Here is a 19,812-nt window from a genome sequence, read left to right on the forward strand (position 1 = left end):
AATAGGCTGGCGTTTTCTCTGAATATTTTTAATGTTCTATTAGTAGACCTTGGAATCTATCAGTAGAAGGGTGGCTCTCAGCAGGTGGGGGTAAGGAAGGGAGTGAGAGTGGTCTTGTCCCCAAGAGGACATTTGATAATGTTTGATGACATTTTGGTTGTGACTACTCAGAGAAGGATGTGCCACTGGCATCTAAAAGGTAGAGGCCAGGCATGCTACTTAATAATTTACAATATACAGCACAGTGCTCCCCAAACCCCTGCCCAAAGAAAGAATTATCCAGCTCAAAATGAGCACAGTGCTGAAGTTGACACCTGAGATAGACTAGGGTCATCTACTGCTCAATAGCACACAAGCTGCAGCTTGCAAAGGACACCGCCTCATGTGGCAAGGACAGACGTCCTGAGCAATGTCCATCTTTACTCTACTTACTTTCAAGGTCCCAGCCTCTGGGAAGTGGGAAGAGATAGGCCATTTGGGACCATGTTTTCCCTCCCTCACAGTCTAATGCAGAAGAGGATAAATGGCACTGTGGGTCTCCCTTCATTAATGCTCCTCATTAACTCAGCATTTTCCTGCAGATTATATCAGGCTGTTACATAAGCAAGATGCCTTTTGGAAGGAGAAATGATCTCAAAAGATATATCTGAAAGCTGACACATGTGTGTGGAATGAGAAAGAATACTCCTCATTTCACCTTGAGAAAGGCAGGAGGGAAGGCAGGCTGGTAAGTTTATTGAGTGTCTATGGATCACAACCCTTATAGGATGTCAGCTTTCATCTTTTACTTTTTTATTTTATTCTTTTCTTTTTTTTTTTTTTTTTTTTTTGAGATGGATCTTGCTCTGTCCCCCAGGCTGAAGTGCAGCAGTAGGATCTCAGCTCACTGCAACCTCCGCTTCCTGGGTTCAAGTGATTCTCCTGCCTCAGCCTCCTGAGTAGCTGGGACTACAGGTGCCCGCCACCATGCCTGGCTAATTTTGTATTTTTAGTAGAGACGGGGTTTCACCAGGTTGTCCAGGCTGGTCTCGAACTCCTGACCTCAGGTGATCTGCCCACCTCGGCCTCCCAAAGTGCTGAGATTACAGGCATGAGCCACTGCACCCGGCCGGATGTCAGCTTTCAGAACCAGTTTATCCTGCATGTCAGCCCCTCCTATGGAGCATTCCTTACCCACAGCTTGGCTGGACTGACCAAACTGATTTAGCATACTGTTGTTGAGGGAGAGTAGAAACAAAGAGATTAGCAGATAACTACACAAACATACACAATTGCATACACATGTGTGTATTTCTGGGTTTAAGGAAGGAAACAGCATACCTGCTTCCCACAATAGGACAAGTGCTATAATCTCGACTGACTAATGACCAAAGCTTTTCACTCCTTGGGTTCCGAAAGGATATAGATTCACACCACCATGCTGTAACATTCATTTTAAACAAGTTTTTAATAGGAAATGTCTCTGAGAGCATGAAAAAAAATAGGAAAAGGATGTTATATAGTACTTAATCCAATCCTGTACCTAATCCAGCACAGAACATGTTTATCTATGTAGTGTTAACAAGACATTTCTGAGTTGAATGGGAAAAGCTTTTGCTGTGTGATGTAGACTGTAGAGAGCCTCTTGTCTACCTTTTTCCTTTTTCTGTGCTTCCCCTTGTCCCGGTGTGCCATCTTACCTTTCAGTCCATTTATTTGGAGGCTTCATTTGGAGCCTTTCTCAGTTATCCTTAGGGCACCTCTTGGCTCCTTGGGGTTGGTTTCTGCCCCTTAAGAGGTCTCTCCAAGTGATCAGGCCACATCACACAGACCTTCTTTTTACTTTTGCAACAGTGGTGGTTTTTATCTACAAGACTGTTCTCCCACTTGAGACAGTCTGCCCTGAAGCAAACAGATGTTTGCATTGAGATCTCCCCTCTAGATGAATAAAATCTTCCCAGAGGCTAATGCTGGCTAGGAAAGGTTTTTTTGTGCACTTATGAAGCGTAACAGCCCTGAGCAACCACCTTTGATGTATATTTTGTGATTGAGGAAGAAGAAAAAATCAAATAGCATTTCTTTCTGCCAAACTGTTTTTTGCAGATAAAAATTTTTGTTGACTGAAGACTTTATCCAATGTGTGCTTTGTCCTCTTCCATTAAAAAGAGTTCAGTTGAGATTGCTTTTTCTTATATTGTCCTTGAATTTTGTTCTCTCTGATGTTGCTTGCACATGATACTTCATCAGCAAAATGGATCACATAACTGTCTTCTAAATCTCCATCTTGTTTGGTTTGCTGAGAAACAATTTTCATCCAAGCATAAAGTAATTTGTTCAAAGAGTCAGATTTCAACAGGTGGACGTCTACAGTCATGGTGAAAATGAAATGAGTACCCTTATTTTTGGAGGACATTAGCTTTGCCTCAGTACCTTGGATCTCCATTATTCATAAGATCTTAGATCAATGTGCCTTGAGGTAGCAACATTTGTCATAATTGGCTGATACATTAGCGTCTTTCAATACCAAATATTAACTTTGACTATGAGATCAGTAAACCATGTAATGATTTTTAACAAGAAATAATAATAACTTGACTTTGAGGATCAGTGAAGCTAATAGAAAACTTTTGAGACGATGACATACTCTTAGACAACAACGTAAGCTTGGAATCTAAGGAAATGTTATTTGAGCCATATTTATTGAAATGTGATAACTTGGTTTCTATACTCAATCACAAATACTAATTTAAACTTGAGAAAAACAAACCACAAGACATAGTGAGTGGGCAGTCTTGTTTGAACCATTCACTTTCAAAGTGGGCATAGCTCAATATTCAGAGTCATCATATCAGCAGAAGAAAAAATAAAAAAAAACTGAAGAAGGTGTTACCCTCAGTAAAAGAGAAAATGATATTTTTATTCCTAAGACAAACATTTATTTCTCAAGACTTTGGAGAGCAATGAGTATCAGAGAATTTTTTTTCTTCTCTTTCTCTTTTTTTTAAAGCTCTTTGCAAATCCAGACCACACTATTGATTACTGACTATTCATTGCTGAAGGCAGTACTCTGTATTCAATAAATTAAGCTTTAATTCCTAAGTCCAACAAAATAATTGACCTCAAAAAGAAGATAAATGAATAGGCTGCAGAGCTCATGATTAGAATCCACTTTCCAGTCTCATTATATTAGTATTTTTCAATTCAGTGATTTTCCCATTCTTTTTTATCTTCTTTCACAATCTGTTACGCCTTCCACCCTGTTCCTGTATCAGCAAGGCCAAGCTACTTTCATTCTTGGTTTCCAGATCGGAAGGTTTAACTTATGATATTCTCATACTTTTATATTAATGATTTAATATAGTTTCCATTTTAGGACAAACTAGATAACTAGCATTTTTGAAAAAATGCTAGTTTTGAAAAAAATGCATTTTGAAAAAAGTATGAAATTCTCTTGATTTCCTAAAATGATAAGCAACATCAGCATACAGCATATATAAATATTTTGATAAATTTATGGTTCTCAATTTTGCAAATTTCGCCTTATCTGCTTCAATAGTCATTTTCTTTACCGAATCCTTAAAGATTCAGACAGATTTAATAACATTTAACTTTATTTTACATTTAGTAAAAATAAAAACCATTTGGTGACCTGGACAAAATTACACAGTATTTGTAATCCCACAGTTTTTGCTGCCACTGTAGCAACAGAATGTCTATTAAAAAAAAAAAATATTTCATAGAAAGGAGGTAAACAAATGAAAAGTACTTTCATTGCTGCTTTGGTCTGATTTGAAAACAAATATAAAACATTTATCATTATTATAGACACCATTTAATTATCAAGACAATGATTTGATTGTATATTAATCAGAACTGAAGTGGCTAAACCAAGCACTTCTTCAGCCAACTTCTAAGAATGCACAAGTAGCTTCCATGGAATTAATGGAGAGGTGTTCGTCACTATTGCCTTTCTGTATCTTAGCAGAGAATACCCAGAACCCCAGAAAGGGGAAGAGTCCTTTTAAAAAATTCCTGGAGCTTTTGAAATATGCAGGACTTGATTTGTCCCTGCATTTCTGAGAAGGGGCATAGTTTCAGGGAATAAACGGGGACTATGAAGAGGTAAAGCAGAATCATTTTACTCTTGGGAACTTAGATTGATAACCTCAGAAGCATTATCTTTCCTTAGCTCTTTCCCCACCCCAATTTAAAATCTCTAAATGAGATAAAACTTGAACTTGCTCTACCCAAGCTTATTTGTGCAAAAGGATAGGTGCCCTACACACACAAAGTGTGTCTTGAGGGAGACTAGCATGAGGGCCAGTGAGGCTAATGATACCCAATGGCTTTAATTTCTGTCTTATTTTTTTTGCATCCTATAAGGGATCCCAGTAACACTCAAGCGCTGTTGCAAAGTGGAAGATTTGAATTATTGGTGTGCACTTTTTCATTTAGAACCTCATAACCAGAAAGTCCAATTGTCAATATTTTATTCAAGTTCTATAACATGATGGTTTACATTTGTAATGATAATCCAAGATACTTTAAGGCTTTCTGACTCATTATGGCTACCTAAATTATGCTCATTATAGCTTTATTATGAAGTGAATTTAATTGCATTATGAATATCTGAACATTGCTAATTGATTGCTATATATAGAAACTAGAAAGAGTCTAAAATATGACATTAATTTGAACATCTCATTTATGGACTATTTCAAATAAAAGCAATTTAATGGAATTTAGTGTTAGGACAAATTTATAGATAAACTGAAGCAAATGTGTTTATCATTATGTAAACAACAATACTCTGCACGTTATATTTGCAATATATTTTGATTTGAGTTTGTATCAAACCATAGGATTATTTAAAATTTAACAAGAAATGATGAAAGAATTGAGCTATTTTGGAGGAGGATTACATGGTAGACTCCTAATGTTAATGGAAATCAGGGGGCATTCTGTTTTGAGTTGTACAAGGTCATAGATGTAGGTCAAATCCCATTTAAAATATGTTTTTTATCTGTCCATTAACACCTTAATCACAGGATATGTTTTTCCATGAAAATGTCAATTAAAAGCAGTTGTACTTAAGGTAAGTAGGTGCCTTGGGCTTTCTAGATTTCATTAATTTATGACTTCTTTCTGTTTTATCTGCAGAATTTTTCCGAGAGCTCCTGGAGAATGCAGAAAAGTCACTAAATGATATGTTTGTACGGACCTATGGCATGCTGTACATGCAGAATTCAGAAGTCTTCCAGGACCTCTTCACAGAGCTGAAAAGGTACTACACTGGGGGTAATGTGAATCTGGAGGAAATGCTCAATGACTTTTGGGCTCGGCTCCTGGAACGGATGTTTCAGCTGATAAACCCTCAGTATCACTTCAGTGAAGACTACCTGGAATGTGTGAGCAAATACACTGACCAGCTCAAGCCATTTGGAGACGTGCCCCGGAAACTGAAGATTCAGGTTACCCGCGCCTTCATTGCTGCCAGGACCTTTGTCCAGGGGCTGACTGTGGGCAGAGAAGTTGCAAACCGAGTTTCCAAGGTAATTGAAAACGTGCTTTCTTTCTCATTGGTGTTCTTTGTTTATTCTGTTTTTAAAACCAATGTTTACAAAAAAAGAAATCAAGGTAAAAATTCTTAATTGGTGGTCCTTGCTCTTAGAGAAATCAGTTAAATATCAAAGCATAATTCTGGCTTTCTTTTCCTTGCATTGTGTGAGAGAGAACAGGATTTTAAGCCATTCTATGTGGTTTGAAAATTAATGTTAATACTTATCAGCAGTATAGCAGAGAAGCTTTTAGTACCAATGGTGCAAAAGCAGGCACGTTGCAACTATGATCATTTGATATTTCTGATCAGGGTTTTAAGGATGATAAATACTCATGAAAGAATCCATTCAGAGGTTATAATCCTCTAGGGAGTCAAGATGACAGTCTTCATGGACCTGCGAATGGAGACAAGTTATTGTTCAGGACATCAGCACCTGGCATTTCTTCTTTTTCAACACGTGTCAGTGTGGCCAAATTCCTTCATGGTAAAAGAAGAGCCCTTTGCTGACACCTGTATTACTGGATTAGGAAGGACTAATGAATACCAAGTATAGATTCTCCTAGAGAATTTCTTTTGTTACCCCTTATCTTTGTAATTTCATACCATGCATTGCCTTGGGCTTATTAATAAGATCAATCATTAATCTACTTTTGGGCCTTTCTTGAAGATAACATCTCTATACCTTGGATATAAGGGATAATTCTACATTCCACTACTTAAACATTGAATATTTCCTGTGTAGAGGATATCTGCTTTTGTTTAAGTTCTTTCTTGACATTTAAGGCACGTGTGAGGTCAGTCCTCCAAATAAAATGAAAGATAATTACTTAAAGAAGTAAAGTTAAAAATAATACGTAACAGGAATCTGGTATTATGTCACTCCAAGAAGGTGTATTTGTATAAGGATTATTCCCAAACACTACTTTTCTATTGGAGGGCTGTGCCAAAGAGCCACAGTATTTTTCATAACTATTGGTACTGTCCTGCAATGCTTCTTTTTTTTTTTTTTTTGACACTTTGGTCTCCTCAATATTTACATCCTAGCATAAAGATTGTGTGTACCCTTACAAATGTTTCTCTATTGCACTGTCAGTAAAATCCGTAATAGCCCATTTTAAATTGTTAATTTCCTGAACGTTTATTTGAGCATACAGAAAGATTATTTCTAGGAAGGCGCTGAAGGAAATAATTACAAGGGCTTATTGATCAATATAAAGGGCATATGATTCTAATGTTTAAAATAATATCTTTGCCGGGCGCGGTGGCTCACATCTGTAATCCCAGCACTTTGGGAGGTGGAGGCGGGCAGATCTCGAGGGCAGGAGATTGAGACCATCCTGGCTAATATGGTGAAACCCCATCTCTACTAAAAATACAAAAAAATAGCCAGGCGTGGTGGTGGGCGCCAGTAGTCCCAGCTACTCTGGAGGCTGAGGCAGGAGAATGGCATGAACCTGGGAGGCGGGGCTTGCAGTGAGCTGAGATCGAGCCACTGCACTCCAGCCTGGGTGACAGAGCAAGACTCCAACTCAAAAAAAAAAAAAAAAAAAAAAAAAAATATATATATATATATATATATATATATATATATATATAAAATGTCTTTACATTGAATCTCAACAATGTTTTAGATACCAAAGAAACTAGGGCCCCAAAAATGAATTTATAAGGAATTAGCTAGGTAGAATAGCAAGAGGAAATATCATCACCTGAGGACTGTCAGTAAAATATGAATAAGTGTAGAAAATAAATATGCATTCCATATTTTCTTGAGTAGATGCATTTTGTTGTAAAATAAGTGTAAATTAATTTAATAAGTTAAACTCAATAATAGGATTAGTCACAGAGGCTGCAAGCTGAAGCTTTTGATTTTGTTGATGGATAAACATGTAGCCAGCCTTTGAGAAATATGAATTAAGAAATTCAAAGTATGGATGGATATATTCCTGATTATGTGTATTTATTCTAATTGAGTGTTAATAATGTTTAGATGTGTGTATTATGATCTGGCAAGTTTCCGGTGAGATAACAGAATATTTTCTAGCAAAGTGTCTACAAAGCCATGAGGGAGGCTGCTGCTGGCTATCCCTCCTGTTTTTCAGTGAGTGTCATTCACAACTGCCTAGAGATGGTGTCTCCCCTTGGTCACTCTCTGACTGCCTCAACTGAGGTCTTTGTTGACCAAAGTCTAACACGCTCTTCCTTCTGGTGAAGGATGACCTCATGAGCCAACCGTCAGTAGAGTATGACCTTTTTCTCTAGAAGTGGTGAGAAATGTATTTTCCAACACTGTATTCTCTCTCCCACTGATCCCTTCAGGACCACCATTCTTTTGCAGAACAATTGCTGTGGGCATGGAATCTAGTTCGTAGGTCATTTAACCTTGGAAAGTTAACTGTTCCTTGCAGATATTGGCTTGTTTGACCTGAGTTTCATCATCATCCCTAATCAGTTAAAATTATAAGCCCCATCCTGACATTTGGGCACTGCCTTTTGGAGATGGGTAGAGAGATAGAAAGATGGATGGATGGATGGATGGGTGGATGGATGGATGGGTAGATAGATAGATGATAGAGAGAGAGAGAGAGAGAGATGATATATATATATATATATATAGCCTTGGTTTGAAAGAAGCTGAGCAATGTTTTTGTGAATAATTTGTCTCAGGAATTTAAGTATTTTACCAATGAACTTCCTCACCTAATGATTACAAGATGGTCTAGAGCCGACTAAACTAGCAATTTGTAATCTACTGGTACTATGATGATTTTCAGCACCCAAGGTATTTTTGTAATAAGAAGAAAATATCACAAAGACTAAATACATTAAGAAGAGAAGCAAGAATTGTGTTTGAGGTTTAAGCCCTTCATAAACCTGAAGCGTCTTTATGGTCTGTTAATTGAGTGATTTAGAGTTGGAGAAATGATGACAGAAGAGTTAGAAAACTCAAAGCAAAATTCCCAAATGGAGATCAACAAACTAGCTTATCTCCTGCATCCTGATTTGAGTGATGTTTTGTTTTTTTTTTTTCTCTTCAGTTTCTCTCTACATTTATGGTGACTTTTTAATCTTGAAAGACATCATGAATATCTTCTAATTAATTGCTTTGACTGGAAAATTTACCTCTTTGGCAGAACACAGCAGTTTGACACAAATGTTTTGACATAATGTTCAGAACATTATTGGGAAATTTCTTACCAGAAAAATGGAGGTCTAAATTGTAAGCATCAACAGAATTATTTTTAAAACTTCTGCTTGCCATCTTATGGATACAAACAGTCTTTTTCTAGCCTTCGGATGGGGCCAGTTTATTTTAAGTAACTATAACTCTAGGTCTGACTCTTAGAAGCACCATGTGACTCTTAGAAACACTATGTGATTCTTAGTGAATATCTGTGGTCAGCCAGCCAGGATTCATTTTCTGTGTGAATGACCATTTTGAGCATGTCAAGTGTTGATGAGAGGTGGAATATCAGGAACCTCCATGCATTGCTGGTGGAATTATCAATTGATATGCTCACTTTAGATAATAATCTGAAAATACCTGTATTGTTGAAGATGTACCTATTCTAAAACTTCAATTTCATCCGGATAAACTGTTACATGTGCATACAATTAGATGTGTAGAAGGGTGTTTGTAGCAGGATCTTTTACAATGACATAGAAAGTAGAAACGTCACAAATGGCCCATCTGCCTAAATGGTGATCTCTTCACATCATGAAATTTTCCAGAGCATAGAAAGTGCTCATGAATGAGTTACAGAAACCTCATTGTGAGAGATAAACATCAAATCATCTAAAATACATACATTTTTATGAAGTTCAAAAATGTAAAACTAAGCAATACATTGTTTAGGAATAAAATATATGTAGTAAAACTCCAAAGAAATTTCAAAGAATGATAAAAAAAATCAGATGGTGGTTACCTCTGGAGATGCAGTTTGGAGGTAAGATGAAGGAGGGATACATAGAGATTTCTAAAGTTATCAATAACATACTATTTCTTAAGCCAGGTGCTTGAGGAGTGTGTGTGTGTGTGTGTGTGTGTGTGCATGCATGTATGTGCAAGCATGCATACATGAATGTATTGTGTAAAGCTTTTTTAATGAAATAAATTAAGATGTAGAAAGACTTTACCATTGTCCATCTCTGTTTCTACCTGTGTAACTACAGTTGAGTCCCTGAGCTACCCTCGGTTGTTTGTAGTACTAACTACTGTTCATGGACCTGCTAGCAAGTCAGTTTCCATGTTCCATATTGTGCTAAGTGATGTCAGAAAGGCATGGAAGGAAGACCTCTAAAATGAAGAAAAAAATAAATTTTGATAATGTGGGCACCTTGACAGAATGGATTCAGACTATTTTTTTTAGCACTGTCCCTTTATTAAAATACCACCGTCGTTCCCTTATCTTCCACCACTACTGAGTGGAAACATGGATACCAGCCGTCACTCTGAAGGCTTGTCAGACATTGTGAGGAAGAGAGAGGGCTTCATAAAGAGATATTAACAGATTGTCTGCTTAAACCAGTCTTTATTAATTATAAAGGCAAATGTGGAAATGACTATAGTGTCTTCACTAGTCCATCATGATGCCATTTACACTAAGAAGACATGACTTTAAAGTGACTTCTGGCATGGCATGGTGTCTCATACTTGTAATTCTAGCACTTGAGGAGGCCGAGGCAGGTAGACAGCTTGAGCTCAAGAGTTCAAGACCCAGCCTAGGCAACATGGTAAAATCCTATCTCTACAAAAAATGCAAAAATTAGCCAGTCATGGTGGCATGCACCTGTAGTTCCAGCTATTTGAGAGGCTGCAGTGGGAGAGTGGCTTGAGCCCAGGAGGTGGAGGTCGTAGTGAGCCGAGATCGTGCCACTGCACTTCAGCCTGGGCAACAGAGCCAGACCCTGTCTCAAAAAAAAGTGACTTCTGGCCGGGCGCAGGGCTCACACCTGTAATTTGAGCACTTTGGGAGGCCGAGACAGGCAGATTACCTGAGGTCAGGAGTTTGAGACCAGCCTGACCAACATGGAGAAACCCTGTCTCTACTAAAAATACAAAATTAGCCGGGTGTGGTGGCACATGCCTGTAATCCCAGCTACTCGGGAGGCTGAAGCAGGAGAATCGCTTGAACCTGGGAGGCAGAGGTTGCAGTGAGCCAAGATCACGCCATTGCACTCCAACCTGGCCAACAAGAGCAAAACTCCTTCTAAAAAAATAAATAAATAATTTAAAAAATTTTAAGAAGTGACTTCTATGAGTAAACGCTGTAAATTGTGTCAAGAGCAATCATTTCAACTTTGCAAGTCATCTCATTGATTTATTACAGACAAATGGGGGAGGTAGTAGAGCTGGGATCCATATAACTTGAACTATTGACAAATACTGTCAACTATCTCTCTATCCATCTCTCTATCAAAAATCTTTCTTCCTGTGGCTCATGACTTTGAAAACAAAGTCTGACTTTTAGTCTTTAGTAAAACCGGAATATTTTCATCAACAGATACCCACCTATGTCTGCTACATAGACTGATGTTTTTGCTCGAAGAGCCTCTTAAGTGGTTCATTCCCAACTAAACAGCTTTGCATTAATGTGTGCCTAGAAAGCAACAGACCAAGTCAACTTTCAATAAATGTGGTTGATGCACTATAAGGAAAAATGTTATTACCAAATTTAATGAAACAGAGGTTATCAAATGCCTCTGTTTAAAGTATTCTCTGATCACAATGGAAAACCATTCTGAAGAATTTACCATGGATTCAATTTACAAGAGAAATTGTATTCTATTCTATTTAGCTGTTTGCTTTTGAGAAAGAATTGAGAATACAAAGATCACCTGTTGTCATTATCACCTGAGTTACTTGTTTTGTCCTTCTGTGGTGGTTTTTGGATTGGAGTTAATTTTTGCGGGGGCACTCCAGAAATGAACACAATCACAAAAAGGCCTTAGGTGAATGAAAGTTTTTTTATAGTTCATTTGTGATTAGTGTATTCATTTCTGTAACTGATTATTTTTCTATGTAGATTACTTCAATAATATACAGTGTTATGAATAATTGGCAAGCCTTTTGAAATTATCAATGATGTTTCTATGCTTACAACTTTTAAATCAGCATAATCTGTGACTGCTGTCTTATGATGGTATTTCGAGTATTATATTATATTTAGAAAGTACTTTGCACTTGATAAATAATTTCATAATAAAAATAGTAAGAAATTGATATTGGGACTAGGAACCATAATAACAAAAATAGATTATTAAGATAAATCATTAAAAATGCATGAATCTTACCATGGTTTAGATACTGTGCTAAGCACTAGAAATTACAAGAGTATAAGAAAGTCCAGGTGTCAGTAGAAGAAAAGAACATTTTCCCCTCTAGAACAGCATATGGAATGTATCACAGTTGAGTCTCCAGCAGTAAGAAAGTTTCACTTTGATTAAAACAATTTGATTATATTGATTGAAACAATTTAAATTTTTCTCATTAATTTTAAGTAATCTTGCAAAATGTATAGCCTAGGTATATAAATATGGAAGATTGTTAAGAAGAGAGTATAAACCAAGGAAAATGAAGCTATCTATTTCCAATGAATTAAAGGCTATTTGTGTAATCTTGTTCTTTTGAAGCTTGTGTATGTTTCCAGTAACCTATGTCTGAGTTATATCACTTCATGGTAAAATTATACTATGTATAGGAGGTCAGTTAAAACAACCACCTGTCTCTCCACTGAATCTGATTTTGAAGTTTTATTCATATTGAAAGAAGTTAGGGATTCCATAACCCTATCTAAATGTACCGTGGCTAGAAAAACTTGTTTGGAACCACAGTCCTAATAACTATATTGTACCTATCGAATATAAACTTCTGTCTTCTACAATCTGAGATAGGTGGTTATGATAATCCAACCTTCATCTGACCCAAATGTTAACTCTTGTAAAAACAGAGCCACTATAGAGATTTAGCTCAGTCCTGATCAGTAAACATTTGTTCTTTGTATTTTGTATGTCAAGTACTGTCGGTTAACTTCCTGAGACATGAAGACTAAGCAGGTTACAGCATTTGCAAGTAATAATTAGGAAGAGTGAAACAGAAGCAAATAATGTCAATATATAATGAATACATATTCATTTATGTATATGAACATTATTTATGTAATGAACATTTATTATGCAATAAATGCTTTGGGAACTGAGAGGAGAGGCACCTAGCTTAATTTGGTAGGAGGAGTCACAAGTAAACTTTCCTTGAACCATGTGTTAAAGGTTGCATAGGTGTTGGGCAGGTGATGAGGGCACCTAGCATAGTGAAGGACATTTTAGGCAGAGGCAGTAACAGAGCAGAAGTGCAGAGGTGTGAAACTGAATGATGTGTGCAGGGAGCTACAAGCATGTTATCCTTGAGCCATAAAGTACAAAGCAATGATTTGCAGGAGACAAGGATAGAGACCTTAACTGAACCCTTGAATGAAAACCATCTATTTCACTAATGGTTTTGTTTGTCTATTCTGCCTGCATAATTTAAAACAGTTTCTGTGGATAGAAGCATTCCAGTACTTTCAAGAGACAGACATGGGCTGAGCACCTACTATGTGCCAGGCACTTCTCTATAAGAAACAGAGGGAAAAACAATGAATGGCATTGTCCTTGAGGGATTCACAGTCTATCACGAAGAGAGACATTATGAAAAGTCCAAGTGTAGTGTAATTAATCAGGGTGACAAACGTATGGATAAAATACTATATGAACCAAAGGAAATACATGTTTCCCTTTACCTTGGGAAATGGGAGCAGACATCTTAGAGTAGGGAATCATCAGATGTGGACTTAAAGAATGAATAGCATCTCACAGAGGGAAAAAAGAGGTATGGCTTTCTTGCCAAGGGCCCAGCATGTGCAAAGGCATAAATCATGAAATGTTATGGTTGTTTGGAAATGAGGCCGGGAAGTAGATTTGAACCATATCATTTGGGCATATTATTTTTAAGTTAAGGAATTTGAAGAGCATCACATGAGCTGTGGACCACCAGCTAAGATTTTTTAAAAGACAAATATATAATTGGTTATTTTTTCACTTAAGAAAGATGGGCAGGGAGCTGATAAACTGGCTGAAAGGAGACACACTGATGGCAGGTGCTGGGATGGGAAGCTGTTGCAATTAACCAGACAAGGGGTGATGAGACCTGAGTCAAAGCAGCATGGAGCAGATTGGGGAGCACATCTGGAAAGACCACAGAGACCTTCCAGCTCAACAGCCACCATGCATGGTTTAGGGCCCTGTCCCCAGAGTCAGGGATGGAACCGTTTGGGAACAGTTGTCTGCCTGCTGACTGATTTGAATATCACCAACATATAAATGTTTGTTGGCAAAGGATAGCAACATTTATCTAGAGAAAGAAGAATCAGGATCAGATGAAATGTCAGAGACTGTGCACATTTAAAGAGAGTTCTGAAAACAAAGACAAATGATGAGAACCAGCAAAGCACGCCCTCCTGAAAGTAAAGAGAGAGAGAATTCAAGAAATAGACTAATCAATAGCATCAACTGTGGCAGATAGTTAAGTGGAAAGGGCAGAGAAAACAGACCTTAGGATCTGGCCATTAGGATGTTAATGACTTTAGCAAGCGCAGGTTGACTTGAGTGGTTTAATTGGTTGGGAAGTTAACTCATCTTCCCCTACACATTCTAGAACAAGTTGTGCAAAGCTTGGTTCGTGGACTGCTGCATGTTCATAAATAGGCTGTTACTGTTTTGCCACAAGATACATACCAAAATTGAAAGTTAAAAAAAAATCTTTACATCAATTTCACATTGCTCTGACACCATCAATGGGACTTTTCCTGGGATGCTGAATTTGCATGGTGAGGCTCCTATGTGTGAGCGGCATATTAGTTGTACTCAATAGGATCAGGTATCAGGTCATGATATATTGGTTTTTAATTCTGTTTATGTGGCGTATCACATTTATTCTGTTTATGTGGTGTATCACATTTATTCTGAATGTAAACTGTGGCTTATCACCGTTTACACTGCTGTGTAAACTTTGCACAGCAGTCACATCGTCATCACTTACACATGTACAAGTGAGGAGGGTAGGCAAGGTGTGTGATACCATGGGCCCAACTTGAAAGTTTGGAGGATTTCTCTTTTATTGTCCCGTCTTCAGAGATTCAATGTTATGAGGATGTTCCCTGGTGCAATATCAGCGCACTATAGAGGTTTCTGAGCCAAGATCTTGCATATGTTAAACCATCCCTGCATCCTTGATATGAAACCCACTTGAGCATGGTGGGTTATTTTTTTGATATGTTGTTGGATTCGGTTAGCTAGTATTTAGTTAAGGATTTTAGCATCTATATTCATCGAGGATATCAGTCCGTAGTTTTCTTTTTGGGTTGTGTCCTTTCCTGGTTTTGGTATTAGGGTGATGCTGGCTTCATAGAATGAATTAGGGAGGGTTCCTTCTTTCTCTATCTTGTGGAATAGTGTCAAAAGGATTGGTACCAATTCTTCTTTGATATCTGGTAGAATTCTGCTATGAATCTGTCTGGTCCTGTACTTTTTTTGTGGGTAATTTTAAAATTACCATTTCAATCTCACTGCTTGTTATTGAAGCTGGTTCTTTGAAAAGATAAATAAAATTGATAGACTATTAGCAAGATTGACCAAGCAAAGAAGAAAGAAAATCCAAATAACCACACTAAGAAATGAAACAGGAGATGTTACAACTGACACCACTGAAATACAAAAGATCATTCGAGGCTACTATGAACACATTTACGCACATAAACTAGAAAACCTAGAAGAGATGGATAAATTCTTGGAAAATACAACCCTCTTAGCTTAAATCAGGAAGAATTAGATACCCTGAACAGGTTGTGATATATTGGGAAAAATCAATCAACCAAAGATTGTTCAGATAATTTGAACCCCAAACAGATAATTTGAAATGTACTATTCTAGAATAATGCTAAAAACAGGAAAATAATGAACATATTTTGATTGATTTTGTTGATATGTTTGGGTTTACCTTTCCTGTGTTCAGCTCCTCTTTACCTATTTTTGTACCTTCCTACCCTAGCAGTTTTTCCCAGGGGTATATTCTGGGTATGTACAACCATGATGAGCTTTCAGAAAACTCATTATGATTGGCATGTCTACTGTTTGCCTATCCCCCTCAAATACAAGAACTTCCCTGGGACCGTGGAAAATGTGTGCAACAAACAGATGAGACATCTTTGTTGCTAATAGGGAACATCCACGGGTGAAATATGCCAATTAAAGTACAGCACAAATAAAAAAGACCCAAGGATAAAACACTAGTGCTATAACTCAGAGAATGCTGCTTGTAAAACAGCTTTATGAAGAAAAACGAACCTGACGTTTATCCCAGTCTCAATGCTGCCCATTTTTGGACATTTATCTCTGAATGCAATTATGCTCTTCCTATGAGAGGGTTCTGTGAAACAAGGTTTGCACAGCAGGCACACTGTAATCACTTACACATGTACAAGTGAGGAGGGTAGGCAAGGTGTGTGATACCATGGGCCCAACTTGAAAGTTTGGAGGATTTCTATTTTATTGTCCCATCTTCAGAGATTCAATGTTACAAGGACATTCCCTGGTGCAATATCAGCGCACTACAGAGGTTTATGAGCCAAGATACACATCAAAAATAATTTTAATAAAGCTTGACAGATATATTGCCTTAATAGTGCTGACATAGTGAAGCGGGACTTATATAGGGAATACGACATCCTAACATTTTTAAAAATGAGATATTAGGTCACACAGATATTTGTAAGAAAGAGGGGGGTATGTTATTACATTTTGTAGATTTCCTCCATTGTTATCTTTGTCATTGCAAGCAAGGGTTATTCCTTTGCATCTATTTGCATTATACCTCTTCATCCTGATGAGTGATATTCAGCACAAACACAATGGGTCAATCTCAGATACTTAGAATATAGTAATCATACCAAACAATGTTGAAACTCTACATTTTTTGTGTCTAAATCAAATAACCAAGAGTGAAAATGGACAGTTCAGAGTGTCAGTAATAGGATAATGGTGACTCTAACATTCAGACATAAGTAAAACTATAGCCGAAATCAGTAGATACTGCCAAGTTAACATCAAATGACCCTTAAGTGGCTTGCATACACAGAATTTTTTAATTCATTTTTGCCCTTGCAGGAACATGCTGCATGTCAAAAATGCCACTGTCATATTTAATACTGAACAGAGAACAGTGGATTTTATATGGAAATTTTAACCTTTTCAGATTGTAGTGTCTGAAGAAGTGAGGAAAATCAACTTTTCTATGTTAATTTTGTATAGAATTTTGGCAATCAAAAAGTACATTCATTGAATATTTTAAACTTTCATAAATACATTAATTACGGAAACATTATGCATACTATTTTTATAGTAGGTACAAATACAAGTCTTTTCATAGAGAAATATATTCATTTATAAATAATGGGTTTTAAAATTTTCATTTGCTCTTGGCTTTCTAAAAACACGTTCTGTTACTAAAAATGTGTCAAGACATAAGGAAATACTTATTTCATTGTTTTTTAATGAAAATGGACAGCATTTAGTAAGAAGTACACAATTTTATAACGCTTTAAAAATTAGCAGAGAACCAGGCACTTTGCAGAAGTCTTTGTTCTTTTCATCTTAGAATTTTGTTGCACAAATCAGAGGCTCGGCCAAGGAGAATTCAACTGTGCTTGCAATAAAGCATTTTATTGGAAAGACAAACCTTATGATATTCCGCTGCATCGGTAGAGAGAAGATAACTATATAAAATATTTATGCCCCATTTTCCATAAAATATCAAAAATATCTATTTTGGAATGGAGAAAAAAGTACCCTGACATTTTTGGCTAGGATGGAAGATAGAATCCAGATTGAAAGTCTTTTTTATTTGTGCAGATTTTTTTTCAGTGTTAGTGTGATGGTACTTTCCCAACAATGGTCTGTTATCCTAAATGTTTAACAAATTGTAAAACCTTTCACTCCCAACTGTCCAAGACTTCCCTCTTGATTGCTTGTGTTTGTCACTTGGGTTGTGATTTTGCAGTAGAGAACTGGAGAAATGAAATAATATTATGAATCACCCTAGCCAAATAGACATTTATATCCTTCAAATTACTGAGGAAATTTAAGTTGTTGCTCCAGCTTAAATCACCAGGATATTTATTTTTTGTTGGTGGTAAGAAAAATAAGTCACCAGGATATTTATTTTTTGTTGGTGGTAAGAAAAATAATTTTAAGTATCTTCATATATTTTTTTCTGATCCTAAAATCAATACGTGTGTTCATCTGAATTTTTTTGAAGAAGCAGAAAAGTACAAAGAAGAAAATAAAATATTCTAAATTCTCCATACCCAGAGATAATTAAATGTCAAAAGTTTTATTTCTAGTATATCTCTAATATGATTTTATATTGCAAAATTATGTGTGCTGTTTGATATTAAATTCTACTTTTATTATTTTAACATCACATGCATTTCCCCACCTCGGTGGCACTTCTTTTTTTTTTTTTTTAAGTACTCCTATATCTTAAAAATTTTTTTTACAACCTAAGAGATTTGTTTGCTGCCGATATATCTGGGTATCTCTTACAAAAAAATAATTCCCTAAACAGCCTTACCTAGAAAATAAAACAGTTGGCTCGCATCATTTGTTTGCGTGTGTGGGTGTACATGTGTGTGCATGTTTAGCCTGACTCACTTTTCACTCTGAATTCCAAGGTACATGGGAGCTCCGTAGCTCTCTTATCATGTATTTAACTGCTGGAATTTACTGATCACTTTATACCTACTCCACATAGTTCCATAACTTAGAAACAGTTTTCATTCAAAAGGGAAAATAAAGGATGGGTATATAAAGGGGAGATAAAGAATGAGGCTGACAAAAAAATGTGTGGTAGAAATCCATGAACAATATTTTCCATTGGGCCCCAAATCTGAATCTATGTCAGATTAAAAACTGGTGGACCTTGGTCCAAACTGGCCCAGTTGTATAAAAAAACATAATTTATTTGTCATGAGCTCTTTAGGATTTCAAGCAATGTTTTTAAATTGGGCGGATTGACATAAAATATGGATTTCTACAGTTTCTTGGAAGATAAAACAACCCTGAGCCGGCAATTGCATAGCAAAGATCAGCTGGAGTTAATTAGTCTTTAGACTGAGCTTTTTTTTGCCTTAGCATCCATGTTCTGTTTAACGCAGGTCTGAACACTCCTGGAGTTGGCCTGATCCTGAATTCAGTGCTAGTTGCCATTTAGCTCAGTGCTTAGCTCCTTTGTTCATAATAAATAAATATTTTTCTGTACCTATTTTTTAACCAAAAGTGAAAAAGTGTAATCCAAATAAGCCATGTGTCAAGAAAAATAATGCTTCAAAAATAATGCTTTTTTTTGTTTTGTTTTGGAAGTACACAATATGTTAAATATTTAATATACAAATAGCATCTGTGGTTAAAGAACACATTCAGTGAACTTCACTCACAGTTATTGTTCGTCTCCCTAGCCTGTGAACTTGCAAAGTCTCCTTTAAGCTTTATATTGGCCATCATTTGGTGTAAACACTGTTTCTTTTTTTTAAGACAGAGTCTCACTCTGTCACCAGGCTGGAGTGCAATGCCACGATCTCAGCTCACTGCAAACTTCACTTCCTGCGTTCAAGTGATTCTCCTGCCTTAGCCTCCTGAGTAGCTGGGACTACAGGCATGCACCACCATGCCCAGCTAATTTTTGTATTTTTAGTAGAGACAGGGTTTCACCATGTTGGCCAGGATGGTCTCGATCTCTTGACCTCATGATCTGCCCGCCTCAGCCTCCCAAAGTGTTGGAATTACAGGCATGAGCCATCACGCCTGGCCGGTAAACACTATTTCTTAATTAAATGAAAGTAAACCAAAAGCTAAGAAGAAAACTCTACTATTTCTGATGTCGGGACCAGAGAAGAATCCTCCCTTCCGTTAATGCCCTCAAAAACATCCTCATAATATATACAACTAGACTTGAAGCCAAAATGTACCAAAATGTATAGCAAGCACAGGTTTAGAATTGTTCCTATTTTATGTCATTATAATATCATCACCATTATGAAAATTCTCTTCCTGTTCAATGTAATGCAAGCTAACAAATGACTACTTGCCAGCCACTATGCTAAGTACTTAGCCCTTAGATTAAACCTATGAGATAGGTATGGTTATCATTCCACTTATTATATAAGAAACCTAAAGCAGAATGA

The 19,812-nt window shown here is 36.8% G+C and overlaps 1 protein-coding gene across 2 annotated transcripts in view; it reads left to right on the top strand.

Annotated features, from left to right (window-relative positions):
• Window positions 1-19,812, top strand: part of GPC6 (glypican 6) — a 1,182,651-nt gene that overhangs the window by 593,358 nt on the left and 569,481 nt on the right. For both annotated transcript variants that reach the window (XM_003952414.6, XM_509698.7), the window contains exon 3: window positions 5,140-5,531. In XM_003952414.6, coding sequence (XP_003952463.1) covers window positions 5,140-5,531 — 392 coding nt within the window. The remainder of the gene's footprint in view (window positions 1-5,139; window positions 5,532-19,812) is intronic.

The sequence above is a fragment of the Pan troglodytes genome, chromosome 14 (genome assembly GCF_028858775.2).
Source record: "Pan troglodytes isolate AG18354 chromosome 14, NHGRI_mPanTro3-v2.0_pri, whole genome shotgun sequence".
NCBI lineage: Eukaryota > Metazoa > Chordata > Mammalia > Primates > Hominidae > Pan > Pan troglodytes.